General features: G+C 37.0%; 1 protein-coding gene across 3 annotated transcripts in view; it reads right to left on the bottom strand.

Annotated features, from left to right (window-relative positions):
• ABCA12 (ATP binding cassette subfamily A member 12) overlaps nt 1-20,299 on the bottom strand; it is a 275,110-nt gene that overhangs the window by 8,504 nt on the left and 246,307 nt on the right. For all 3 annotated transcript variants that reach the window (XM_058705980.1, XM_058705961.1, XM_058705972.1), the window contains exons 38-48: nt 19,376-19,463; nt 16,510-16,615; nt 12,388-12,442; nt 11,621-11,798; nt 9,585-9,700; nt 7,691-7,850; nt 6,302-6,555; nt 4,271-4,475; nt 3,027-3,136; nt 2,605-2,746; nt 1,252-1,386 (exon numbers count right to left, since the gene is read on the bottom strand). In XM_058705980.1, coding sequence (XP_058561963.1) covers nt 1,252-1,386; nt 2,605-2,746; nt 3,027-3,136; nt 4,271-4,475; nt 6,302-6,555; nt 7,691-7,850; nt 9,585-9,700; nt 11,621-11,798; nt 12,388-12,442; nt 16,510-16,615; nt 19,376-19,463 — 1,549 coding nt within the window. The remainder of the gene's footprint in view (nt 1-1,251; nt 1,387-2,604; nt 2,747-3,026; nt 3,137-4,270; nt 4,476-6,301; nt 6,556-7,690; nt 7,851-9,584; nt 9,701-11,620; nt 11,799-12,387; nt 12,443-16,509; nt 16,616-19,375; nt 19,464-20,299) is intronic.

Here is a 20,299-nt window from a genome sequence, read left to right as displayed (position 1 = left end):
TTAAATTAGCAAGTTCTAGGTCAAGATTAGGTAATAATTAAAAATATGAATTTGCAGTGGAAAACATCCACATAGGATCATCCGAGGCTTGTGTTTATAGTAAGAAGCTAAAGAAAGGAATGGATCTTGATTTGGGCAAACAGTAAAGGATATCTTCTCATTGCCCCTGTTTTTGAAGATGATAGCATAGATGGCCAATGCATATGGAAGAAAATATAACAGCTTTCTCTCACAGCCTGTATTTTAGTTCAGCTCATTAATATATAACCTTTGCATAGCACTTTTAAATGTTTTAAAGTAATTTACATCTATTATTTCACAGGGGTGCCTAAGGATTGTTTTGTTCAACTTAGGGGACACTTAGACAATAAAATTCCACCATAAGCATCAATTGGCAGGGAGGTAATGTGCTATAAGCTTCTGGTATTATAGAAAGGTAGGTTGTATATCACTCTCGCTGGGCAGTTTAAGCGATTTGGTTCTCTGTCTGACTGAATCCCCAGAATAATGTGGTGATTTGTAACCGAATTCGTATTGCATATGGTTAAAGCTCTTGTGAAGTTTGGAGCTCCTTGAATGAAGGGGAGCTTCCAAAATAAGGACAAGTTCATTTCTTGGTAATAAACACCTCCACAATGTTTGGTGCGAAGAGCAAGCAGGATGCCACATCACCTCTACGTGAACTTTGTATTTCCAGGTGACGAATTTAATTTTCCAGCTCTTAACCGAACTATAAATGTGAAGTACATCTCTTGCGTCCGAAAAATTCAAACAGAATAGGAAGGCATATTGTCAATCTCATCCCAAACTAGGTAACGTGTATTTTTAAGTCACGAGGAAATGAAATTTTAGCACAACATGTTGCCCTAAAATGTGTCTTTCCTCTTTAGTAGAAGTTGAAAAATATGTTGGTTCACCTGACGAGTTACTAACAAAACAGATTTCTTCAATAATGGGTAATCAAATTCTCCCATATTTTGTAACTTTACTTACTCATTAGCATATCCTGAATTTGGTTTGGCTACTTCCTGTTCCCATGACAAGTGTCTCTTCTGAAACAGACTGAGCCACAGCTCTTTGCTGACATAAATTCCCTTAAGGAGACAGCGTATGTAAAGTGTTTTGCAAAATAACAAGCACATTGTGAGACTTCACCAAAGGTTTATGGCAACAACGATAGAACATGTTGCACATACTATTGGACATGTGATTCTAATTATGTAGTAGCCTTTTCCACAACAGTCCTCTTACCAGCAGCAAAATGGAAGGTTTCCCTATCAAGGCCAGTGCGGTGGATAATTTTCTTTTTGTGCCGTAACTGCACAGCGAGGTAGCCCTGTCCTTGTAGGGCATCAGGTGAAGTCTCCTAAGGAGTTTATGAACAGTCTGTGGGTGGAAAACAGGAGTTAGAGGAAAAGATGCTTATGAAAGAAAGTTCTATAATGAAGAAATACATACCTGAAAAAAATTCAAACATTTAAACCAGCATAGATTTTATTTTTACATTTTTTTAATTAATTTTTTAAGTTTATTTATTTATTTTGAGAGAGACACAGATAGCATGAGTGGGGGAGGGCAGAGAGGGAGGGAGAGAGAATCCAAAGCAGGCTCCGTGCTGCCAGCACAGAACCCGATGCAGGGCTCCAACCCATGAAGCTCCAACCCATGATCTCCCATGGGAGATCGTGACCTGACCCGAAACCCAGAGTGGAGGCTTAACTGACTGAGCCACCCAGGTGCCCTGTTTTTACTTTTAAAGGTCTACCTACAAATGAAAATTATTTAAAGAGATGAAAACGATTCTGTAGAGGCTCATTTTCAAATGAGATTTTCCCCTGTGTATGTGTGTGTGTTTACAGTTGCAGATTGTACTTTCTGCAGGATTTCTTTATAAAACTTAAAAGAGCTAAAACAGAACACGACCCTTCACAAGGCAGGTTTCTCATTGACTGTCCTCACTGTTCTGTCTTTCTTCTTACTGGGGGAGCAAGTTGTCACAAAGGCTTCGTGTCTATTTAAAACTGACCCAGTATCAAAACTTTAGCACATTAACTTAGGAATCATGGGTTCCTGAGGCTATTTCTGTTGTTAAACAACTCTGGTAAATAGAGGAATCCTAGGAGGATTTCCACAGGTCCTCGGGGTTGCAGAAATAGAGGAGACTGCCCTAAGGGCTAGTCATTCCATTAAAAAGGCAAATGATTGCCATGAAGCACAAGACCACATTTAAAAAATCAAAATGGAAGCTATTCTATTTTATGTGGGCAGTTTGCAGGGAATTGCATTTTTCAAAACTTATCTAAACACTAAAGGATGTGCAGACCAACCCATGCTCAAGCCAGAGCCTAAGGCAAGTGTGATCCTTTACTTGATAGTTCTTGAAAGGTAAGTGAACAAGCACAGGTCAAGGAGCTTCTGAAGCTGAGTTCATAGGTGTATATATGATGTACAAAATTAAGCTAAGACTGCCTAAACTGTCAGTGACAGGAGGAAAATGCCCTAGTTTTTCAGATGTCAACTTAGTCTTGAGAGTTGGGGTTGCAGTGGGGGGAGCTGAAACAATAATGGTTTTCAAATGAACTAGTTTTTCACACTTATACTCACTTCCTTAATATCTTTTTCTGGAATTCCATGTATCCTTGCGTAGAAATACAAGTGTTCTTCCACCGATACCAGGTCGTCTAAGGCATCTTCCTGAGGGCAGTATCCAACTAATGAGCTGTGTGAGTCAACATGACCCAGAGATCTGCATTGAGAGAAGTGAAGATACAGAGGGGTTTCAAAAGGTATGTCCCTTCTAGTCCCCAAAAGTTGGGAAGGCAGCTCTACTTTGGTCATGGAGATTTGTGATTCTAATAAAAAGAGGTAAAATAACCCCACCATCATATCACACACATAAAGTTTTAAAAATTAGGGAACAAAATAGCTGTTTCTCCCCTAGGGATGTAATACTATATCTACAAAATAACAAAGTGTTCATTTTAATTATGTTGTGCTTGATAAGTTGAAGCCATGGTTTCCCATACCCAGTTTTATTTCTGATCAGGATGTTTCCACTTGAAGGAATTACGTCTCCTGTCAGCATCTTGAAGATAGTTGTCTTTCCTGCTCCATTCACCCCAAGAAGGCCAAAGCACTGGTTTGGGAGACGGAAAAAAAGATGTAAATCTTAATCCAAACCAGACATGTTACTATTACATCTGTTTCCTCTTTTTCCCTGGATGAAATAAATTCCAAAGAAAAATAAGTTCCTGGAATTATTCATGGATATTGTAGTGTTCTTCTGGCATTTGATAAAACTTTCTCTTTTACAACAAAGATCTTTTTTTTCCTTTAACCATCTGAACATTTGTATATATACACAGGACTTGTTTTACATATTATATTATCTGCATGACATGATAAAATATTCCATAAGTAAGATACGCTAACTTGACAAAGTAATTATATTTATAGGTTTCACATTATTCACACAAAATCACTACTGAATAAGCCACTGAAGCAATAATTTCTTTATGCTGTTGAATGGATTGGATGCATGTGGTTTGCAGCTCTCCTCAAAAAAACTAAGGGAAATGCCCACATTTTCTCTTTCTTTTCAAAGCTGGCTTAATATTTCTTCTATAAAAATGGCAAGAATAAATATGAATGCAGTTCTAGGACCTTGCTTCTTTTTTTATTAAAAACAACTTTCTAATGCATATTTATTTTTGAGAGAGGTAGAGAGAGAGCTTGAGCAGAGGAGGGGCCGAGAGAGGAGACAGAGGATCCGAAGCAGGCTCCAGGCTCCACACAGACAGCAGAGAGCTCAGTGCACCACCTGAACCCACAAACCGTGAGATAATGACCTGAGCCAAAGTTGGACGTTTAACCACCCAAGTCAGATGCTTAACCCACTGAGCCACCCAGGCACCCCTAGGATCTCGCTTCTGACAACAGATCTCTTCATGCTGTCTTTCACAGGGAGCTAAAAACTGAAAGTTGAAGACAGCGCCCTGCACGGGCTTCTTGACTAAAAGTCCAGCCCAGGGAGGACAGTAGGTAGCATGGGCAGGGGCTTAGAACTAGGTGTGTGGCGAATCCTCCCTGACGAGAGGGAAGACTTAGAGAGTAAGTAACATAAGGATATGTGTACATTGTATACACAGAATCCATCAAGATATTCAGAGGTTGACTTCTACATTTCTAGAAAAAAATAGGAAAGTTTAAAGATTTTTGTGACTTAACATGCCAATATAAAGGACAGTTAGGAACAGAGCAAGTTCCTCACCTCCCCAGCGGGTATGCCAATGCTGATGTTGTTTACAGCTATAATCTTTTTGTGGATAAGTTGGTAGGTCTTTGTGAGACGATGGAGCTGGACCAGGTCAAATTCACTTGCGCCATTTTCCACTCTTAATCTCTCAGCTCGGACGTCTTCATCTTCGTCTATTGTCTCCACTACAGGAGGCGAACTAAATTTTCTAAAGAAGAGTCTAAAAAAAAAAAAAAAAGAAAGACCCAGTGATTTTGCATCAATGATTTTAAAGTGGCACCGCTCAATTTCAACATGTTTTAATGAATTCTCACTTCACTAAAAGCGCGCAATCACACACTAAGCTTCAGATTTGTTATGCATTATGCTACTTAAGTAAGTTAAAAATTAGTACAAATGCTCTTCACCATATTCAGTGACATGAATGTCCCTCTATGTTCTGTTTACTGTGAATGTCTTACTTAGTATCTAGGCAATATATTAAGGTTATCAGCCCTGAAAGCAGTCTCAAACCCACATCAGTACCTTGCCTAACGTATGCTAAAGCAAACCAATCCAAACAAAATTTAAAAACCCAACAAATCAATTCAGGTCTTCTTCCCAATGTCCCTGTTTCTTTTAATGATATCCCCAGAGATTCTAACTGTGATGTTTTCTTTGAATCTTCCCCATTACAAAATCTACGCATGTAGTCAGTCTCCTAACACTGGAAATGCCTTGGAACACCCAGTCATCAATCATGTTCTGTCTATTTCTATTACCATCACAGGCTTTCACTGTTTCTCACTAAATTCTTCAAGAATTTCTAACTGTTCCAATATCTCTGATCCTCCATTCTAAACTGTATGACCTCCACAGAATCACATCTCCTAAAGCACCGTTTGACCATGTTGCTTTCTGGTCAAAACATTTATTGGACTATTATTTGTTTGTTGAAAAAGTCCAAATAATCTCTCTACCCAAGTATCCAATAGACTCCATAGTCTTCCAGCCACACGCTTGAGCTCCTACTATTTCGTTGCCTTTATTCTACGTTCTAATCAAATTGTATTACTCATTTCTCAAATACACTTAAGATTTTTTTCTCGGTCTTTGCTCTTGTCATTATTTTTATTACTATTAACTTAAGTTTTATTTTTCAATAGGTGATACATGCACACCATGTATTAAAATGGTACTGAAGAATATATAGTGAGAAGTAAGTTTCCTTCAACTCTATAGAGCTCTCCTCAGCAGGGCACCCATAGAGAGATAGTAAATGCATATGTATGTATAAATTATAGTTCTTTTCTAACTCAAATGATAATATACTTCACACAAAGTTTTGAACTTAGCATTTTTCACTCAATAAGTATTAGTAGTAATCCCAAATATTCCATACAGAACTGTATCAGTCTTTCTAATGCCTGCATAGTGTTTACCTATGAAAAAATGTAAATTTGTATAATTTATTTAACCAGTCCATGAAGGACATTTAGGCTGTTTTCATTCTTTTGCTATTAAGAATGGTTGCGATGATGGATAGCTTTATACATTCATAAATCTGCAAATGTGTGAGCATATCTGTAGGAAAAGAATCCTAGAAATGGAATAGTCGGGTCAATTGTATGCATATTTCTTTTTATTTAAGATTCCATTTTCTCCTTATTCAACCTTCTCTCAAACCCATTGCTAATACGCTACTCACTCAGTCTTCTTTCTTCATTTCTACTTTCTTAGCCATCCTTTAAACTCAACTCAAACACTACATCCTTTGTTTATGTATGCATTTTCTCTCCACCACTGAATCTTAATCTCTTTAAGGCTAACAATTGTGCTTCTTTAATTTTATTCTCTCACTCTACAATAATACTTGCAGACACAGAGTGAGGTGTGATAACTATTTACTGAATGGAATGAGTGGTGAATTATGTTACAATTTTTTTAAGTTTTTTTTTAGCACATTTCCACGTTACTAATAGAAAGGTTTAGACTATTGTTCCTTCCTAAATATTTTGAATTGAGTTCTATCATGCATGTCAAACACGATGTTTTCTTTTTATTTACCTGAGTTTCTTTATTAGCCATTCGTTGATTAAGAGACGCAACAAAAAGAACATGGTGCCCTGAGAAACCAAAGCCACAAACATGGCACCTAGTTTATCCATCTCAAAGGTTTCACTTGGGTATTCCACTCCATATGCTTTTAAAAAGTCTAGGACCGACTGTTGTTGAGAAAGTTCAATCAAACCATAGCCAAAACAGAATTGTGGAAAAATCAGGAAAATACGCTTGAGGGTTTCAGAAATAAGTTCTAAAGTCTGAAATAAGAGAAAAAAAAAATGAAACTCAGTGTTAGACTTCTGACAAATTGACAAAAATTTAAAACTGATGTGAACAAATGTGATGTGGGCAAATATTAAAACTGGGGAAGTTTATCGAGATCGGCAATTATTTCCCATGTGTGTTGAATTTACATGTAAATATTTACTATAACCAAAACATGGAGATTTATTACTAAAATATAAGCAGAAAAGGTTTATCTTCTTTTTGAGATGATCTGAGGCATCAGGCCAAACCCTGGAGACAGAATCACTTCTAGCCCTGCCTTAGATCCTAGAAGTGTAGAAATAGCCAGGATGTTGAGGTCTGGTACAGGGTCTTGGTCATGCCTAGGTAAAGAAGGGATTTGGTACAGTGAAGTTTTAGAACTTTAGGTAATTCCTATTTGAAGAGGGGCTAAATGGTGAACTGAGGTGAAGGAGAGACAACCTATCTACATGAGGAGCAAATGGCTTATTTTCATGTTATTCACACTTGGGCCAACCACTTGCAACTCATGAATTGTCTTCTTCCTCCTGGAGTGTGCTTGTCTGTTCCTCAGTTCACGTAGTTTCCTCTCCATTCTTTCTCATTCAATTGCCCAGCACTGTTCGTGCTTCCCTTCTCACTAACTGTAATTGCCAGCTTTGAATGGGAAGTGATGCTCACAATGAAGTAGACTCTATCTAATACATGCTTGAAAGGGAACATATCAGGTTTGTTCTCTATGAATGTTCAACAAAAAAAACCCCACCCTTAACCAATAGTCACATAACTGAGCCATTGTCCTTGTTCCTACCATATGATAACAATTAATGAATAAATATTTCACTGGACCAATAGGTTCATGATTTTTATAGTGTTGTACACAATAATTTGATTTCACCTCCACTTGAACGCTTTCAAATGCCAATAGTTTTGACATTGAGTAAATATAATCATAGGCATTAACCTACTTGGAAACTAAAAAGAATCTTAAAAGGCTGTAGTTTCTCTTCTATCAAACTTAATAGAATTAACTGAAATTCCTCTTTTCTATTTAGAGAATGCAAAATGTAGAAATCTTTTCACCTTGAACATACTGAAACATTTCATACGTTTATTGAAGTTTACCAGGTGAATAATGGACCTTACCGGATCATTGGGCTTTTCCTTGGAAAGGAAGTATACCACTGACAGGGAGACAATGGAATTGATGCCAAAGAAAAGGTTGATGCAGACGTAAGTGATGAAAGCCATCCCTGTTTCATGGAAGAGCCCAGCCAGTAAGTACATCCAAGAAAATGTGGCATACCTGTATGTAAATAACACAAGGATTAAAATTATGCCTTAATCCTTACTCTTTAACAAACAGACAAAACTTTTGATAGGGCTCCAAAGTGAAAATAAACATTAGGGATGCGTCACTAAGCCTCACAGCTAGATCTCTGTATTATAAAAACTTTTTTTGACAAATTCTTTGGATTTTTAAAAAGTGACGTGGAGAAACGGGAACACTCTTGCACTGTTGGTGGGAATGCAAACTGGTGCAGCCGCTCTGGAAATCAGTGTGGAGGTTCCTCAAAAAATTAAAAATAGACCTACCCTATGACCCAGCAATAGCACTGCTAGGAATTGACCCAAGGGATACAGGAGTGCTGATGCATAGGGGCACTTGTAACCCAATGTTTATAGCAGCACTCTCAACAATCGCCAAATTATGGAAAGAGCCTAAATGTCCATCAACTGATGAATGGATAAAGAAATTGTGGTTTATATACACAATGGAATACTACATGGCAATGAGAAAGAACGAAATATGGCCTTTTGTAGCAATGTGGATGGAGCTGGAGAGTGTTATGCTAAGTGAAATAAGTCATACAGAGACAGACAGATACCATATGTTTTCACTCGTATGTGGAGCCTGAGAAACTTAACAGAAGTCCATGGGGGAGGGGAAAAAAGAGAGGTTAGAGAGGGAGAGAGCCAAAGCGTAAGACTCTTAAAAACTGAGAACAAACTGAGGGTAGATGGGGGGTGGGAGGGAGAGGAGGGTGGGTGATGGGTATTGAGGAGGGCACCTGTTGGGATGAGCACTGGGTGTTGTATGGAAACCAATTTGACAATAAATTTCATATTAAAAAAAATAATAAAAAAATAAAATAGTCAATAATTTAAAAAATTAAATAAAATAGTCAATAATTTTAAAAAAAGTGACAGTAAGAAGCTTTTCTTTTAAGGAAACTCGAGTAGTTCTATATCATCACAACTACAAATGAATTCCTTTTAGAGATGCTGTCATCCAATCCAAGAAACTTTTTTTTTTTTTTGCTCTCAGAAATAAGAGTTTAATCAATACAAATCTTATAATTTAAAGAAAAGTAATGACATTATGGTAAGCTAACTTAGCAGACAGAAAGCTCAGAAGCTGGATGTCCTGCTGTGAGCAAACACCTGAGCAACCTTTGGGGTAATGATGAAGAACCGGAGGCAATGTAAACCTTCATCTGCTACACTGCTATGTCAATGGCTACTGCCCATGCATTCAGGGCAGAAAGAACTGCTATGCTAAGCACTGATTATATCAACCCATACTACCTGTATAGCCCCAATACAGAAATAATACTTGTGTGTGTGTGTTAAACATCCATAAAAATATAAATAAAATATACATGAGGATACATACCTTGCAATGTGATATATACTCATAATTTGTCAATACACAAATCCACACATGTATGTAAATTTTTCCGATCATTCTGAAACATCCATTTTTATGTAGCTTATATTACATGTGTAGATTGCCAATCGTGACACTTGGTACCTAGTAAGTACTCATTAATGTTAGATATTACTATTAATAACGACAACATTCATTTTCAGAAGTACTGTACTGTACAAACCGTGGACTAGCAAGTATAATGTGTTGTCAGTCATCACTCATGGCTACTGAAACCCCAAGACAATTGTAAATTAGCTAATGAGATTTAGTTTCTGTTTGTGCCTCAGAACACTTAGTTCTGTTAATTCTTTTTTCACTGCAGCTTACCCAAACAGTAGAAGTAGGAGGGATACGGCACCTAAGTTGTTTTCACTGTAGAAGGCAGGTAATTTGAAAATTGCAATGACACCAATTGAAAATGCCACAGGCACCAAGTAGAAGACCTATGGGAATATGTAAAACAATGCTTAATACATGGTAAATATTTGGGGCTCATGGGTGGCTCAGTCGGTTAAGTGTTCAACTTTGGCTCAGGTCATGATCTCATGGTTCATGGGTTCAAGCCCAGCACTGGGCTCTGTGCTGACAGCTCAAAGTGTGGAGCCTGCTTTGGTTCTCTGTCTCCCTCTCTCTCTGTCCCTCCCCAACTCACACTCTGTTTCTCCCTCTCTCAAAAATAAATAAACGTTTAAAAAAATTTAAAATATATATATGGCAAATAGTTTCCCAAAAACATCAACAGCCCATCTAGTTAAAACGATAACAAGTTAACCTTGAAGTATGTGAAGGAATGAATTTTTATTTATGTTCCTGTTGCTTGTAAGTTCAGCTTATTTTACATTGATTCCACTCTAGAATTTGTCTCCTGTAATATGAGGTCAAGCCAGTCACCATCTTTATAGATGTACATGGAGTCCCCTGGTGTTCCTGCCTCCAGGCTTTGAGACTGGGGATCACTTTGTGACAGAGGTTCAGTGAGAAAGATAAGACAGTCAGGTATCTTGGTATTAGATGCAGTCTTCAAAGTACTGATTTCATTTTGAATGCTGGAACTCTCTCAGGTGGCTGATTTCGAAGGCCTGGTTATCGGTGTGAGCCACTCTGCATAAAACAGTGGGGTGGCAGGTTCCACACATTCTTGGAATCACAGTATATGAACAAAGAACTCAGTGTTTTATTGGCAAATAGAAATAGTAAATGCTGTGCAGGCTGCAGCAAGAGGCACACTATGAAAGAGATGGTAATTTAATCTGGAAGGGAGAGGAATCTCCTAAATTGGGATGAGCACCAGACATATGACAATGGAATCTGAGTAGTAAGTAGCCCTTTGCAGAAGTGTGTACTTTGAGCTCTCTTGACATTAAAACTCCTATTAAGTCCAGAGGAGTCATTACCATTCTTTTAGATTTGACTTCTTCAACAAAGGCATTTCAGACCTCACTGGATACATTAACAAAGTGGATATGCAGATAATTACCCTCTAGCTCTTCAAGCCAATGATCTATACAGCAACTCAGACAATTCTGCCATAATCATCAGGCAAATGCATACCACATCCTGGGCTTTTGGCCAATACTGGTGCATTTGGAGTCAAGAAAAACCATCTGAATTTGGGGCCCATTTTATGCAAATGAGAGAGCTGTCAATGATATTCATCCTTTATTGTCCCTACTAATCTCCTCTAATGTGTCATTCATCAGGGACTGCTACTTCGAAGTTTTTACCATTAGTATTTGGTACCATTCGGCAAGGCTATTTTGCTTTCTATTTTTCCACAGTAGTGGCTCTGAAACCTTATTATGCATAAAATAACTTGGAAGATTTTGTTTAAAATGTATATTCTCTGGGTTCCACTCCCAAAGTATAGAACTAGTAGGTCTGGAGGGGGCCAGGAATCTGCATTTTAATAAATGTCCAGGGGAATCTGATATCGGTGGGTCCTCAGACCACAGAGACGAGGGGAGGTGGCTCTTTCTTCTAATTATCGGGTGACTGTAAGTCTGATGCAAATTATTTTTTCTTTTTTCTTTTTTCTTTTTTAATGTTTATTTATTTTTGAGAGACAGAGAGAGACAGAGCATGGGCAGGGCAGGGGCAGAGAGAGAGGGAGACAGAATCTGAAGCAGGCTCCAGCTCTGAAATGTCAGCACAACACAGTGCTTGAATTCACAAACTGTGAGATCATGGCCTGCACCAAAGTCGGATACTCAACCAGCTGAGCCACCCAGGCGCCCCCAAATTATTTTTTTCTTAATTTACTGACTTGTAGTGATAATTTTAACAAGGTAGGCATGAATAAATCCTGTATATAAGAGTTGTATCTTCTACCCCAATCAATCCTGTCTTTCCTGCAAGCTACTCACCATGTCATAAATGAAGTTTGTGGCCCAGTAGCAAGTCACACCGACGCCTGAAATGTGCTGCAGCTGCTTGGCTCTGGTCTGATGCTCCCTTACAACATAGGTGACAAAGCTGGCGGTGGTGACAGAGTAGCCCATCAGGATGGAGAGTGCCACTAAAATATCGATTAAGCTGCTCATTCTGTAGTGAGCAATAGGGAGAGGAGAGCATACATAAGTTTTTAGAACTCTTTTCCTTTCAGAAAGATTCATGACTAAAACCATCAACAAAACAGTATACGACTTGGCTGTGACACAAATAAGTCTTCCTGCAAGGCAGCCAGATAATATCTTCTACATGACTTGGCTATGACCCTGGATAAGTATAGCTCTAGTGCATCTGAATTGACTAGGGATATTTGATCAAAAAAAAAAAAAAAAAAAAAGCCCACCTCGGTCTCTAAGGGTTACTGGGTGTATGCAAGGAATATATAGTCCTTGAGCACAGAAATAGTACTTAAATGCTATGCAGGGAAATTGAAATGATGAAGCACTTACGCACTTGACTTATAAAAGCAGCAGATTCTGACTCTACAGCCAGCAAGCTCACTTGGCAACCCCACTGCACAGACTTTCAGAAACTTCCTTTGATCCCAGTCAGTGACTTGTATTAACAGCTCTTCTAGATTGACATTCATTCAGATACAACTGTGATTTCCAATTACAGTACTTTATTCAGAGGCTTCACTATGCCAAGGAGTAATGTAGTCATACCAGATATTTCCACTTACGTGGCTTGTTCTTGGTCTTGCACTCCTGGATAAGGATGACTATACATGATGATGCCTTAAAGAAGAGACAGTTCTGTTCATTAGTAGATATTCAGTTATTCAGAAATACCAATTTTTGGATGAATAATGCATAACACTTTCCTCCTTATGCTATAATTTTGCTTTGGGGATAGTATTTTAAAGGAAAATTATCCCCCCCCGCTGCCCCCCTCCACCAACTAATCTCATCAATGCCACACAATTGGTGGCATTCACATAAAAATTTAAAAAATGTTTTTTCCCATTGTGTATGGAATTTTGGGGGAAGGGACAAGAATTTCCATTTCTTATATGGCATTTCCCCTCTATTACATTTTCCATTTCTTCTCCCCATCTAATCATGCACGTTTGTATTTCAGCGGCACTTACTACATTGGTGTTTTAGACCAATTATATGAGGATCTCCTAAAGAACACTGACCACCCTCATCCCTCTTTATCGTGCTGTCGGCCAGGTTGGGAAAATACTGTAGCCTGAGAAGATCCTTCCTCTTTCACTACCTCCAAGACGTCTATTTTTCTAGAACTTTATCTACTAGGGTAAGGCTTGAGAGCTTCAGTCATCTCTGACAGGTTTTCATTGAGACACAAAGATCCAAGAGAATTCAGAGAAACTAGCTGGTGCCAGGAAAGTAGTCATTTAATTCCAATACAGTCCTAAATTATTGGGATCTCCCATAATCAGTTATAGTTTCTGAGTTAGAAACAAGATTCTTTTCTCCGCTTATCAGAGGATGATCATTAGTCATAGTCAAAAATGGGCTGGCAAAAGTTTCCCAAGGGACTACAGTGTGAAGACAAAGTCTATACTGTCTGAGTAACTTTGGAAAAGAATAGTAGGGAATGGCAGTGAGGCTGTCTCTTAAATATTTGTTTTATTAGAGTCATAAGCTGAGCAAGAACTTTCTCACTTACTGCTCATGCAGTATATGTTTATTATATCAAGATATTAAGACCCTTTCACAGCAGCCAAATATAAATTATTCTAAAGTTATATTCCCTCCATTAACTTAAATTTATAATTTTTGTTGAGTAGAATGTAACATATTTTGAGGTTGAATTCTGCAATTGTTACATGTTAAAGAAAAAAAGTGTAATTAAAGCAAAACAAAGAAACTACCAATAATAATCAATTTGGCCTGTAACTTTAATCACATCATTGGGGGAATGCACTTTTCTTATCTTTTGTGTAAATTAACAGTCTCTCTTTTTACTGAGATTCAGTTTTCCTTGGGGCCCTACTTAAACCTTATTGTTGAATTATAATATAGGCAGGGGAAAAACATTTCTTTTATTTCTTTCTTGTATTTCAGAATCAAGAACTACATTATTTCACTAGAGGAATCTTTGCAAATGCGTTTACTCCACTATGAAAAATGCTGCCAAACTAAGTGTTTCATAGATATTTTTAGCAGAAAGATCAAGTAAATGCATTAGGGTTGAGGATGTATAAAAATCTTCTCTGTGGGTTCTACCGTATCCAGCATAATGTCCTGACTACAGTGATTAGTCAATGAATACTTATTACATCATATTGAACCTTAAAATTTCAATTATTTCCCCCATATATAATATACATTAAAAATAACATATCTGTTTCTGTTGTCTCTATGGGCATACATCTAAAACCAGGTGCTTTCCATTGATCATTACTACTAATGCACTAAAGGGTCAGAACAAACAGGAGCGTAGAGGGAACAATATGTCCGTATGTTTGGAAAAGAGCCTCATTGTAGAACAATTGTTAGGGGAAACAAGCAAACCTTTATTGTTTGAGAAGAAAACAGAATTTTCATGTTAAATTAACCACTAGAGGGAACCACATGAAAATAATAGTTATTGACATAGCAAAGGAAAACTAATTAAAAGATTTTTACTAGCATGTTAGAATTCAAAGAAAATCAATTTTATAGCTAAAGCAAAATCCTAATTAATGCAGAATTCAACAAACATGCTTTAAAACAGCTAGTGTCATAGGGGGAGGGAGGTGGCCGGAGAGTAATTGAGTTGATTTTTAAAGACAATATTACCATGGCAGATCCCATATGTGCATTACAAGACAATGAAAGTATTTTAGGGTGACATGATTTCTTCTCTGAAGAAAATCAAACTCCTCCCACAGAGGGTGGAAAGCGCACTTTCATGAGTCTATATAAGAGAAGTTAAGGGGGGCCTGGGTGGCTCAGTCAGTTGAGTGACTTGTGGGTTAGAGCCCCACGGTGGGCTCTTTGCTGAAAGCTCCGAGCCTGGACCTTGCTTCGGATCGTGTCTCCCTCTCTCTCTCTCTCAAAAATAAATATTAAAAAAAGAGAAAAGTTTTTTAAAAAAGGGCACACTACTACTAACTGCTACAGAACTCATAAACCCTATTTTTAAACCTAAAAAATAAATTTCCTTTGAAGGTCAATAAAAAGTTTATGCTCCAGAATTCTAATTCTTTAAATTCTGTAACTTAAAACATGCAATGGTAGGAGCCACAACAAGCCTGCTAGGATCCAGGGTGATTTAGATTACTTCAGTCTTGGTAAAGAATACTACTAATAAATGAAACCTGAATATAGGTTTCAAAAGCCGACTCTTCAAAAGTGGCAGGTATGTTTTTCTCACCTACCTGCCTACCTATGCTACATTTTCCCCTAGTCGTATCTACAGCTCTTCTGCTTCCATTATCCTCGATAGAAACAAGTATCTTTTGTTCTGATGAAGACATCCTACCAAAAGTCAAGTACTCAGTAGTATTTCAAACCAGGTTACACAAAACCTATCTGGCCTTAGTCATCATTTAATTAATTAATTGATTAATTAATTCTCTTTCACATTTTCATTTAAATTCTAGTTAGTTAACATTAGTGCAATATTGGTTTCAGGAGTAGAATTCAGTGATTCATCACTTACATATAACACCGAGTGCTTATTACAAGTGCCCTCCTTAACACTCATCACCATTTAATTTAATTTGTCACTTTTGACTATGTCCTTTATTGGTGCTATAGATCTAAGGACTATCTTTCAGTCTTGTTACTTTCTTCATGGTTCCTCCTGCTAGGAAACTGTTATAGCAGGTGGGAAGGAATGCTGTTCTCTCTAAAATGAAGATTGACAGACTCTCTTGCTAGAATGAGTGTTTGACTCTATAACTCACTTCTACAATCACAAGAACATCCAACACACATTGTTATGCCCAACAGGAAGGAGATGAAAGAAAAACAGACGCTGGCATTTCTAAAAGACCGGTTGTGTCTTTTTTCCTGTTTAATAGGCTATTTGTTAGCCTATTTATTAGGCTATAGACTCAGTATTGGCTAATAAATATGTTACTCATTTGTTTCCATCATCATTATTATTTTTTTTAGGATCAGTGAGGAAAAATAATTTGAGCAAGGCTTAAGATGATAAAATTATTTGATTGACAGTAATTGAATTAAAAAAAATAAATCCGTCTTTTTAAAACTCCAAATCCTATTTTGAAAACCACGTGGATGCCTCTTGGGAAATCCAACTGCAATAGATCTGGCTGAGTACCGAAAAGTATTAGAAAACTGAAGGGGCAGGACTCAGACAGACTTGGGTTCAAATTCCATGTCTGGGCTCTAGAAAATAGTAACAGAGAACAAAAATATTCATTCTGAAAGGCTACTTGTAAGGATTAGCAATTTTTCATATAAAGCATATATTATACGGTAAGTGCTCAATTAATGATCAGGTGTAGAACTTCTTAGTTTAAAAGTTTTGGCTTCATCTTTAGATTTATCAACATTAATTATTTTTAATTCTTAGCCTATATACAAGTAAATAGTAATAAAATGTTTTCTTGTGAGTAATAGCTACTAGATGTGAGACCAGAAATAAGCATGAAGTAAGCTTTATTATCCTGATTTGATAAATGAGGAAACTAAATTAACCCAAAGTTAAGGAAATTATCTAGAATGTTCCATCTGGTGGTAGTTACTACTTTCAGACTCCTTTTAAAGATCTGTGATTTAGATACCATAAAATACCTGGAGGAAACGGAATCTTATATGCATTTTTATATGGAGAGAGGCAAAAGTTGCAATTCAAGAAGCTTCTGTGTAAGTAACTTTACCGTGTCGGGCAGCATCATATGTTGACATGTTAACCCGCAGGAGGAAATTATTCAAGCTGTTGAGGTAAGCTGGAAGTGAGTGATAGCCTTCTGGATCATACCATACCTGTTAAATTCCAAAAAGGGAGGCAAGATCAGTATGGTGTTTAAATAAATTAGGCTGCCTTTACATCTGACAGCTCACAGAATTTATATTTAAAATAAGACCAACAATTTCCCAATGAGTTATTTTATCTTTGAAGATTAGAACCATTCCCCAGAGTGCTGACCACAGACCTCTACATTTCCAATTTAGAGATGGACAGAGATTGAGAAAACAGTTTTTTTTTTTTTTCTGTATGATAGCACCACGTTATTAGTTATTCTGTATCTCCTGCATAGGCAAAGCTTGAAATAAACTGAAGAAATCGTTATTATCTCCATCTCTGTGGCTGGTCTGTAGTGACTCTGGGACTAGAGCTAAAGCATACTCAATAATAATAATAATAATAATAATAATAATAATAATAATATAAAATAATGTCTAGGCAAGGATGTAGAAAGAAATTAAATACACAGACAAACATTGTGTCCTTAGCAACAAGAATGATAACCTTGAAATTCCCACACTAACTTTCTATTCTTAGTTGCAAGGCACAGGGAGGAGAGTTACTTTACCTTCTGTGTCAAAAACAGAGGGATTTAAAATACTGGTGTGCCTCAATTCAAGAGACCCAGTTGATAATTTAAAATTACAAATCTAACTTAGAGAGAAATTATTGGTTATTAGAACTCTTTGTTTATGCAAGAATGTTTACTTTGTGTGTGGAGAGAGGAAGAAAAGGAACAAATGGCAGAGAGAGGGCATTCAAATCTCCAACACTACTGTCTACTTTCTATATGACCTTCTATGAAAATCGGCTAAAACAGGCTCCATAATATCGCATAGAAATGTTGTGAGGATGTGATCAGGTAGTTTGTGCACCAGATGATACTAGTGTTGGGCTTATCACAGTTATATATATATATATATATATATATATATATATATATATCTCACATATATATCTCATATATATATCTCACATATATATAACATACATATAACATATATATATATAACATATATATATATATATATAACATAATAATATTAGTTTCTCCACCTCCCCCAAGTCTATATATGTCTCTTACTACCAAATGAGAAATATGTGAAGGACAATTTAAAATTCCTAAGACTACTGTACATCTTCTGTGTGTGATTCTGTGACCCTAGCTTGTTTGAAAGCATAGATATGATCTAGATGATAATAATAATAATAATAATAATAAAGCCTACAGGATTATTTGTCTTCATCAAATTCCGTTAAGTTTCCATGCTCTTTAAGAAACAAGGATAGGGGCGTGTGGGTGGCTCAGTTGGTAAAGCATTCAACTTCAGCTCAGGTCATGATCTTGCAGTTCACCAGTTTGAGCCCCGCGTCTGTCTCTGTGTTGACAGCTCAGAGCCTTGGGCCTGCTATGGATTCTGTGTCTCCCTCTCTCTCTGCCCCTCCCCTCCTCGTGCTCTGTCTCTCTTTTTCAATAAAAAATAACATTAAAAAAAAAAAGAAACAAGGATAAACACATATAATATATATGTAAAGAAAAACGCATAAAACATTAATGTTCAGTTTAGCAAAAAATGATGAAAGGAGTACATCCATTGAACAATCACTCAGGTTAAGAGAGAAAAACTGGAGATGCCTGGGTGGGGGTGGCTCAGTTGGTTAAGCTTCCAACTTTGGCTCAGGTCATGATCTCATGGTTTGTGAGTTTGAGCCCCACGTTGGGCTCTGCACTGATGGTGTCGAGCATGCCTAGGATTCTCTCTCTCTCTCCCCTCTCCCCAGAATAAACTTTAAAGTAATTTTTAAAAAAGAAACAAAAATTGCCAGTATCCAGAACATCTCCGGAATTCTGTGTTCTTCAAAATCAAAATCACAATAGTCTCTGTAAACAATATGATTGAGTTTTGCCTTACTCTTTTTATTTTTTTTTTAATGTTTATTTATTTTTGAGAGAGAGAGAAACAGAGGATGAGCAGGGGAGGGGCAGAGAGAGAGGGAGACACTGAATCTGAAGCAGGCTCCAGTTCTGAGCTGTCAGCACAGAGCCCAATGCAGGACTAGAACTTGTAAATCGTGAGATAATGACCTGAGCTGAAGTTGGACACTTAACTGACTGAGCCACCCAGGAGCCCCGAGTTTTGCCTACTCTTAAAGTTTATAGTAAATGAAATGATAGTTAAGTGTTCTTTTGCTTATTAATAATGTTTGGGATATTTACCTACTTATGGAACTAAGCTCATTTCACTGCTGAAAATTCTTTGTTTTTTGTTTTTTTGTTTTTTGAGAGAGAGAGAGAAAGAACAAATGGGGTTGGAGCAGACAGAGAGGGAGAGAGAGAGTATCCCAAGAAGGTTCGAGCTGTCAGCATGGAGCCTGATGCAGGGCTCAAACTCAGAAACCGTAAGACCATGACCTGAGCTGAAACCAAGAGTTGGATGCTTAACCGACTGAGCCACCCAGGCACCTCCTGAAAGTTCTACTGAATGATACAACAATTCATTTATTCTGCTGTATACGGACATTTCGGGTTCTGTTTCAGCTAATGTAAGAAACACTATTTTGTAAATTTTTGTATGTGTATCCCGGTACTTGTGTATCCAAGTTTCCCTGGGGTAAATACACAGGACTGGAACCCCAGTGCTATGGGGAAAGCATTATGCCAAACGCTTCTCAAATTGATTGCACTCATGTTTTATTTTTACTTCATCAAAATGCTTGAGCATTTCAAGTTCACATTCTCATTTGTATGACATCCCAGAGGGAAGGTCATAATTTACCTTAGCAAGTGTTCTATTGGCAGGAACTGCTGTTATATCAAAACGAAGGTCTTTAGTCAAAGGCAACCCAAAACTCCAACCTCCATACCTATATATAAGAATAACAAAACTTACATTTGTTTTAATGGAGAAAACATTTATACATAGATCTAAAATGTTTAACTAAAGGCTCAATGTTTTCTTTCCATTAGGAACACATTTATAGCATGAAATAAATACTGCCTGACAAATATTTTACTTTTTTATTGATCTTTTATTATATTTTAGTCTAAGGTAGACACTGTAACTAGAAGTAAAAAGTCATTTTAAGCAATTGCAAATGTGGACTAATCATTCTGAAAATAAGTGATATATAATCTAACCAATTCTGCCAACTTACCTGGATCATGCACCATCTCAAAAATTATAGTATTTTTGCCCTTAACATTCCTTTTTAAAGAAGTAATTTATCACTAAGGTGATATTAGATCAGTTCTCATCTTTTTTCAAATGGCTTCATTTCTTTTATTCTCCAAACTTTCCCCCCTGGTTTGTCCCCTGGTGATATACTTTTTCTCTTCTTGGGTATTTGAAGGTGAATCATGCCTATATAATTGCCTGGTGCTTGTCAGTTCATAGTCTCTTGAAAATAAAAAGTGGACTTAAAAAACCAAGCAGTAATTTTAAGAACAGATTAAATATCCCAAATTATGGTTGAGTTAAATATGGTTGAGTTAAATAAATTAGTCACACTAGACTAATCTTGTGACTATCATCCTAAATGTGATCTACAGAGCTATACTTTTGACACACAAAGAACATGGCAGTATATTCCTTATTTTTTAAAAAGCAGGTTTTAGAAATGTTTGTTTATAATAAAATGCCTGCTTATAATAATAATGCTTATAATTGAAAATATTTACAGGTATCTGTGTCTAGAAAATG

This window comes from Neofelis nebulosa, chromosome 2, assembly GCF_028018385.1.
Source record: "Neofelis nebulosa isolate mNeoNeb1 chromosome 2, mNeoNeb1.pri, whole genome shotgun sequence".
NCBI lineage: Eukaryota > Metazoa > Chordata > Mammalia > Carnivora > Felidae > Neofelis > Neofelis nebulosa.
The sequence above is the reverse complement of the archived record's forward strand: the minus strand, read 5'-3'. Positions and strand labels throughout refer to the sequence as shown.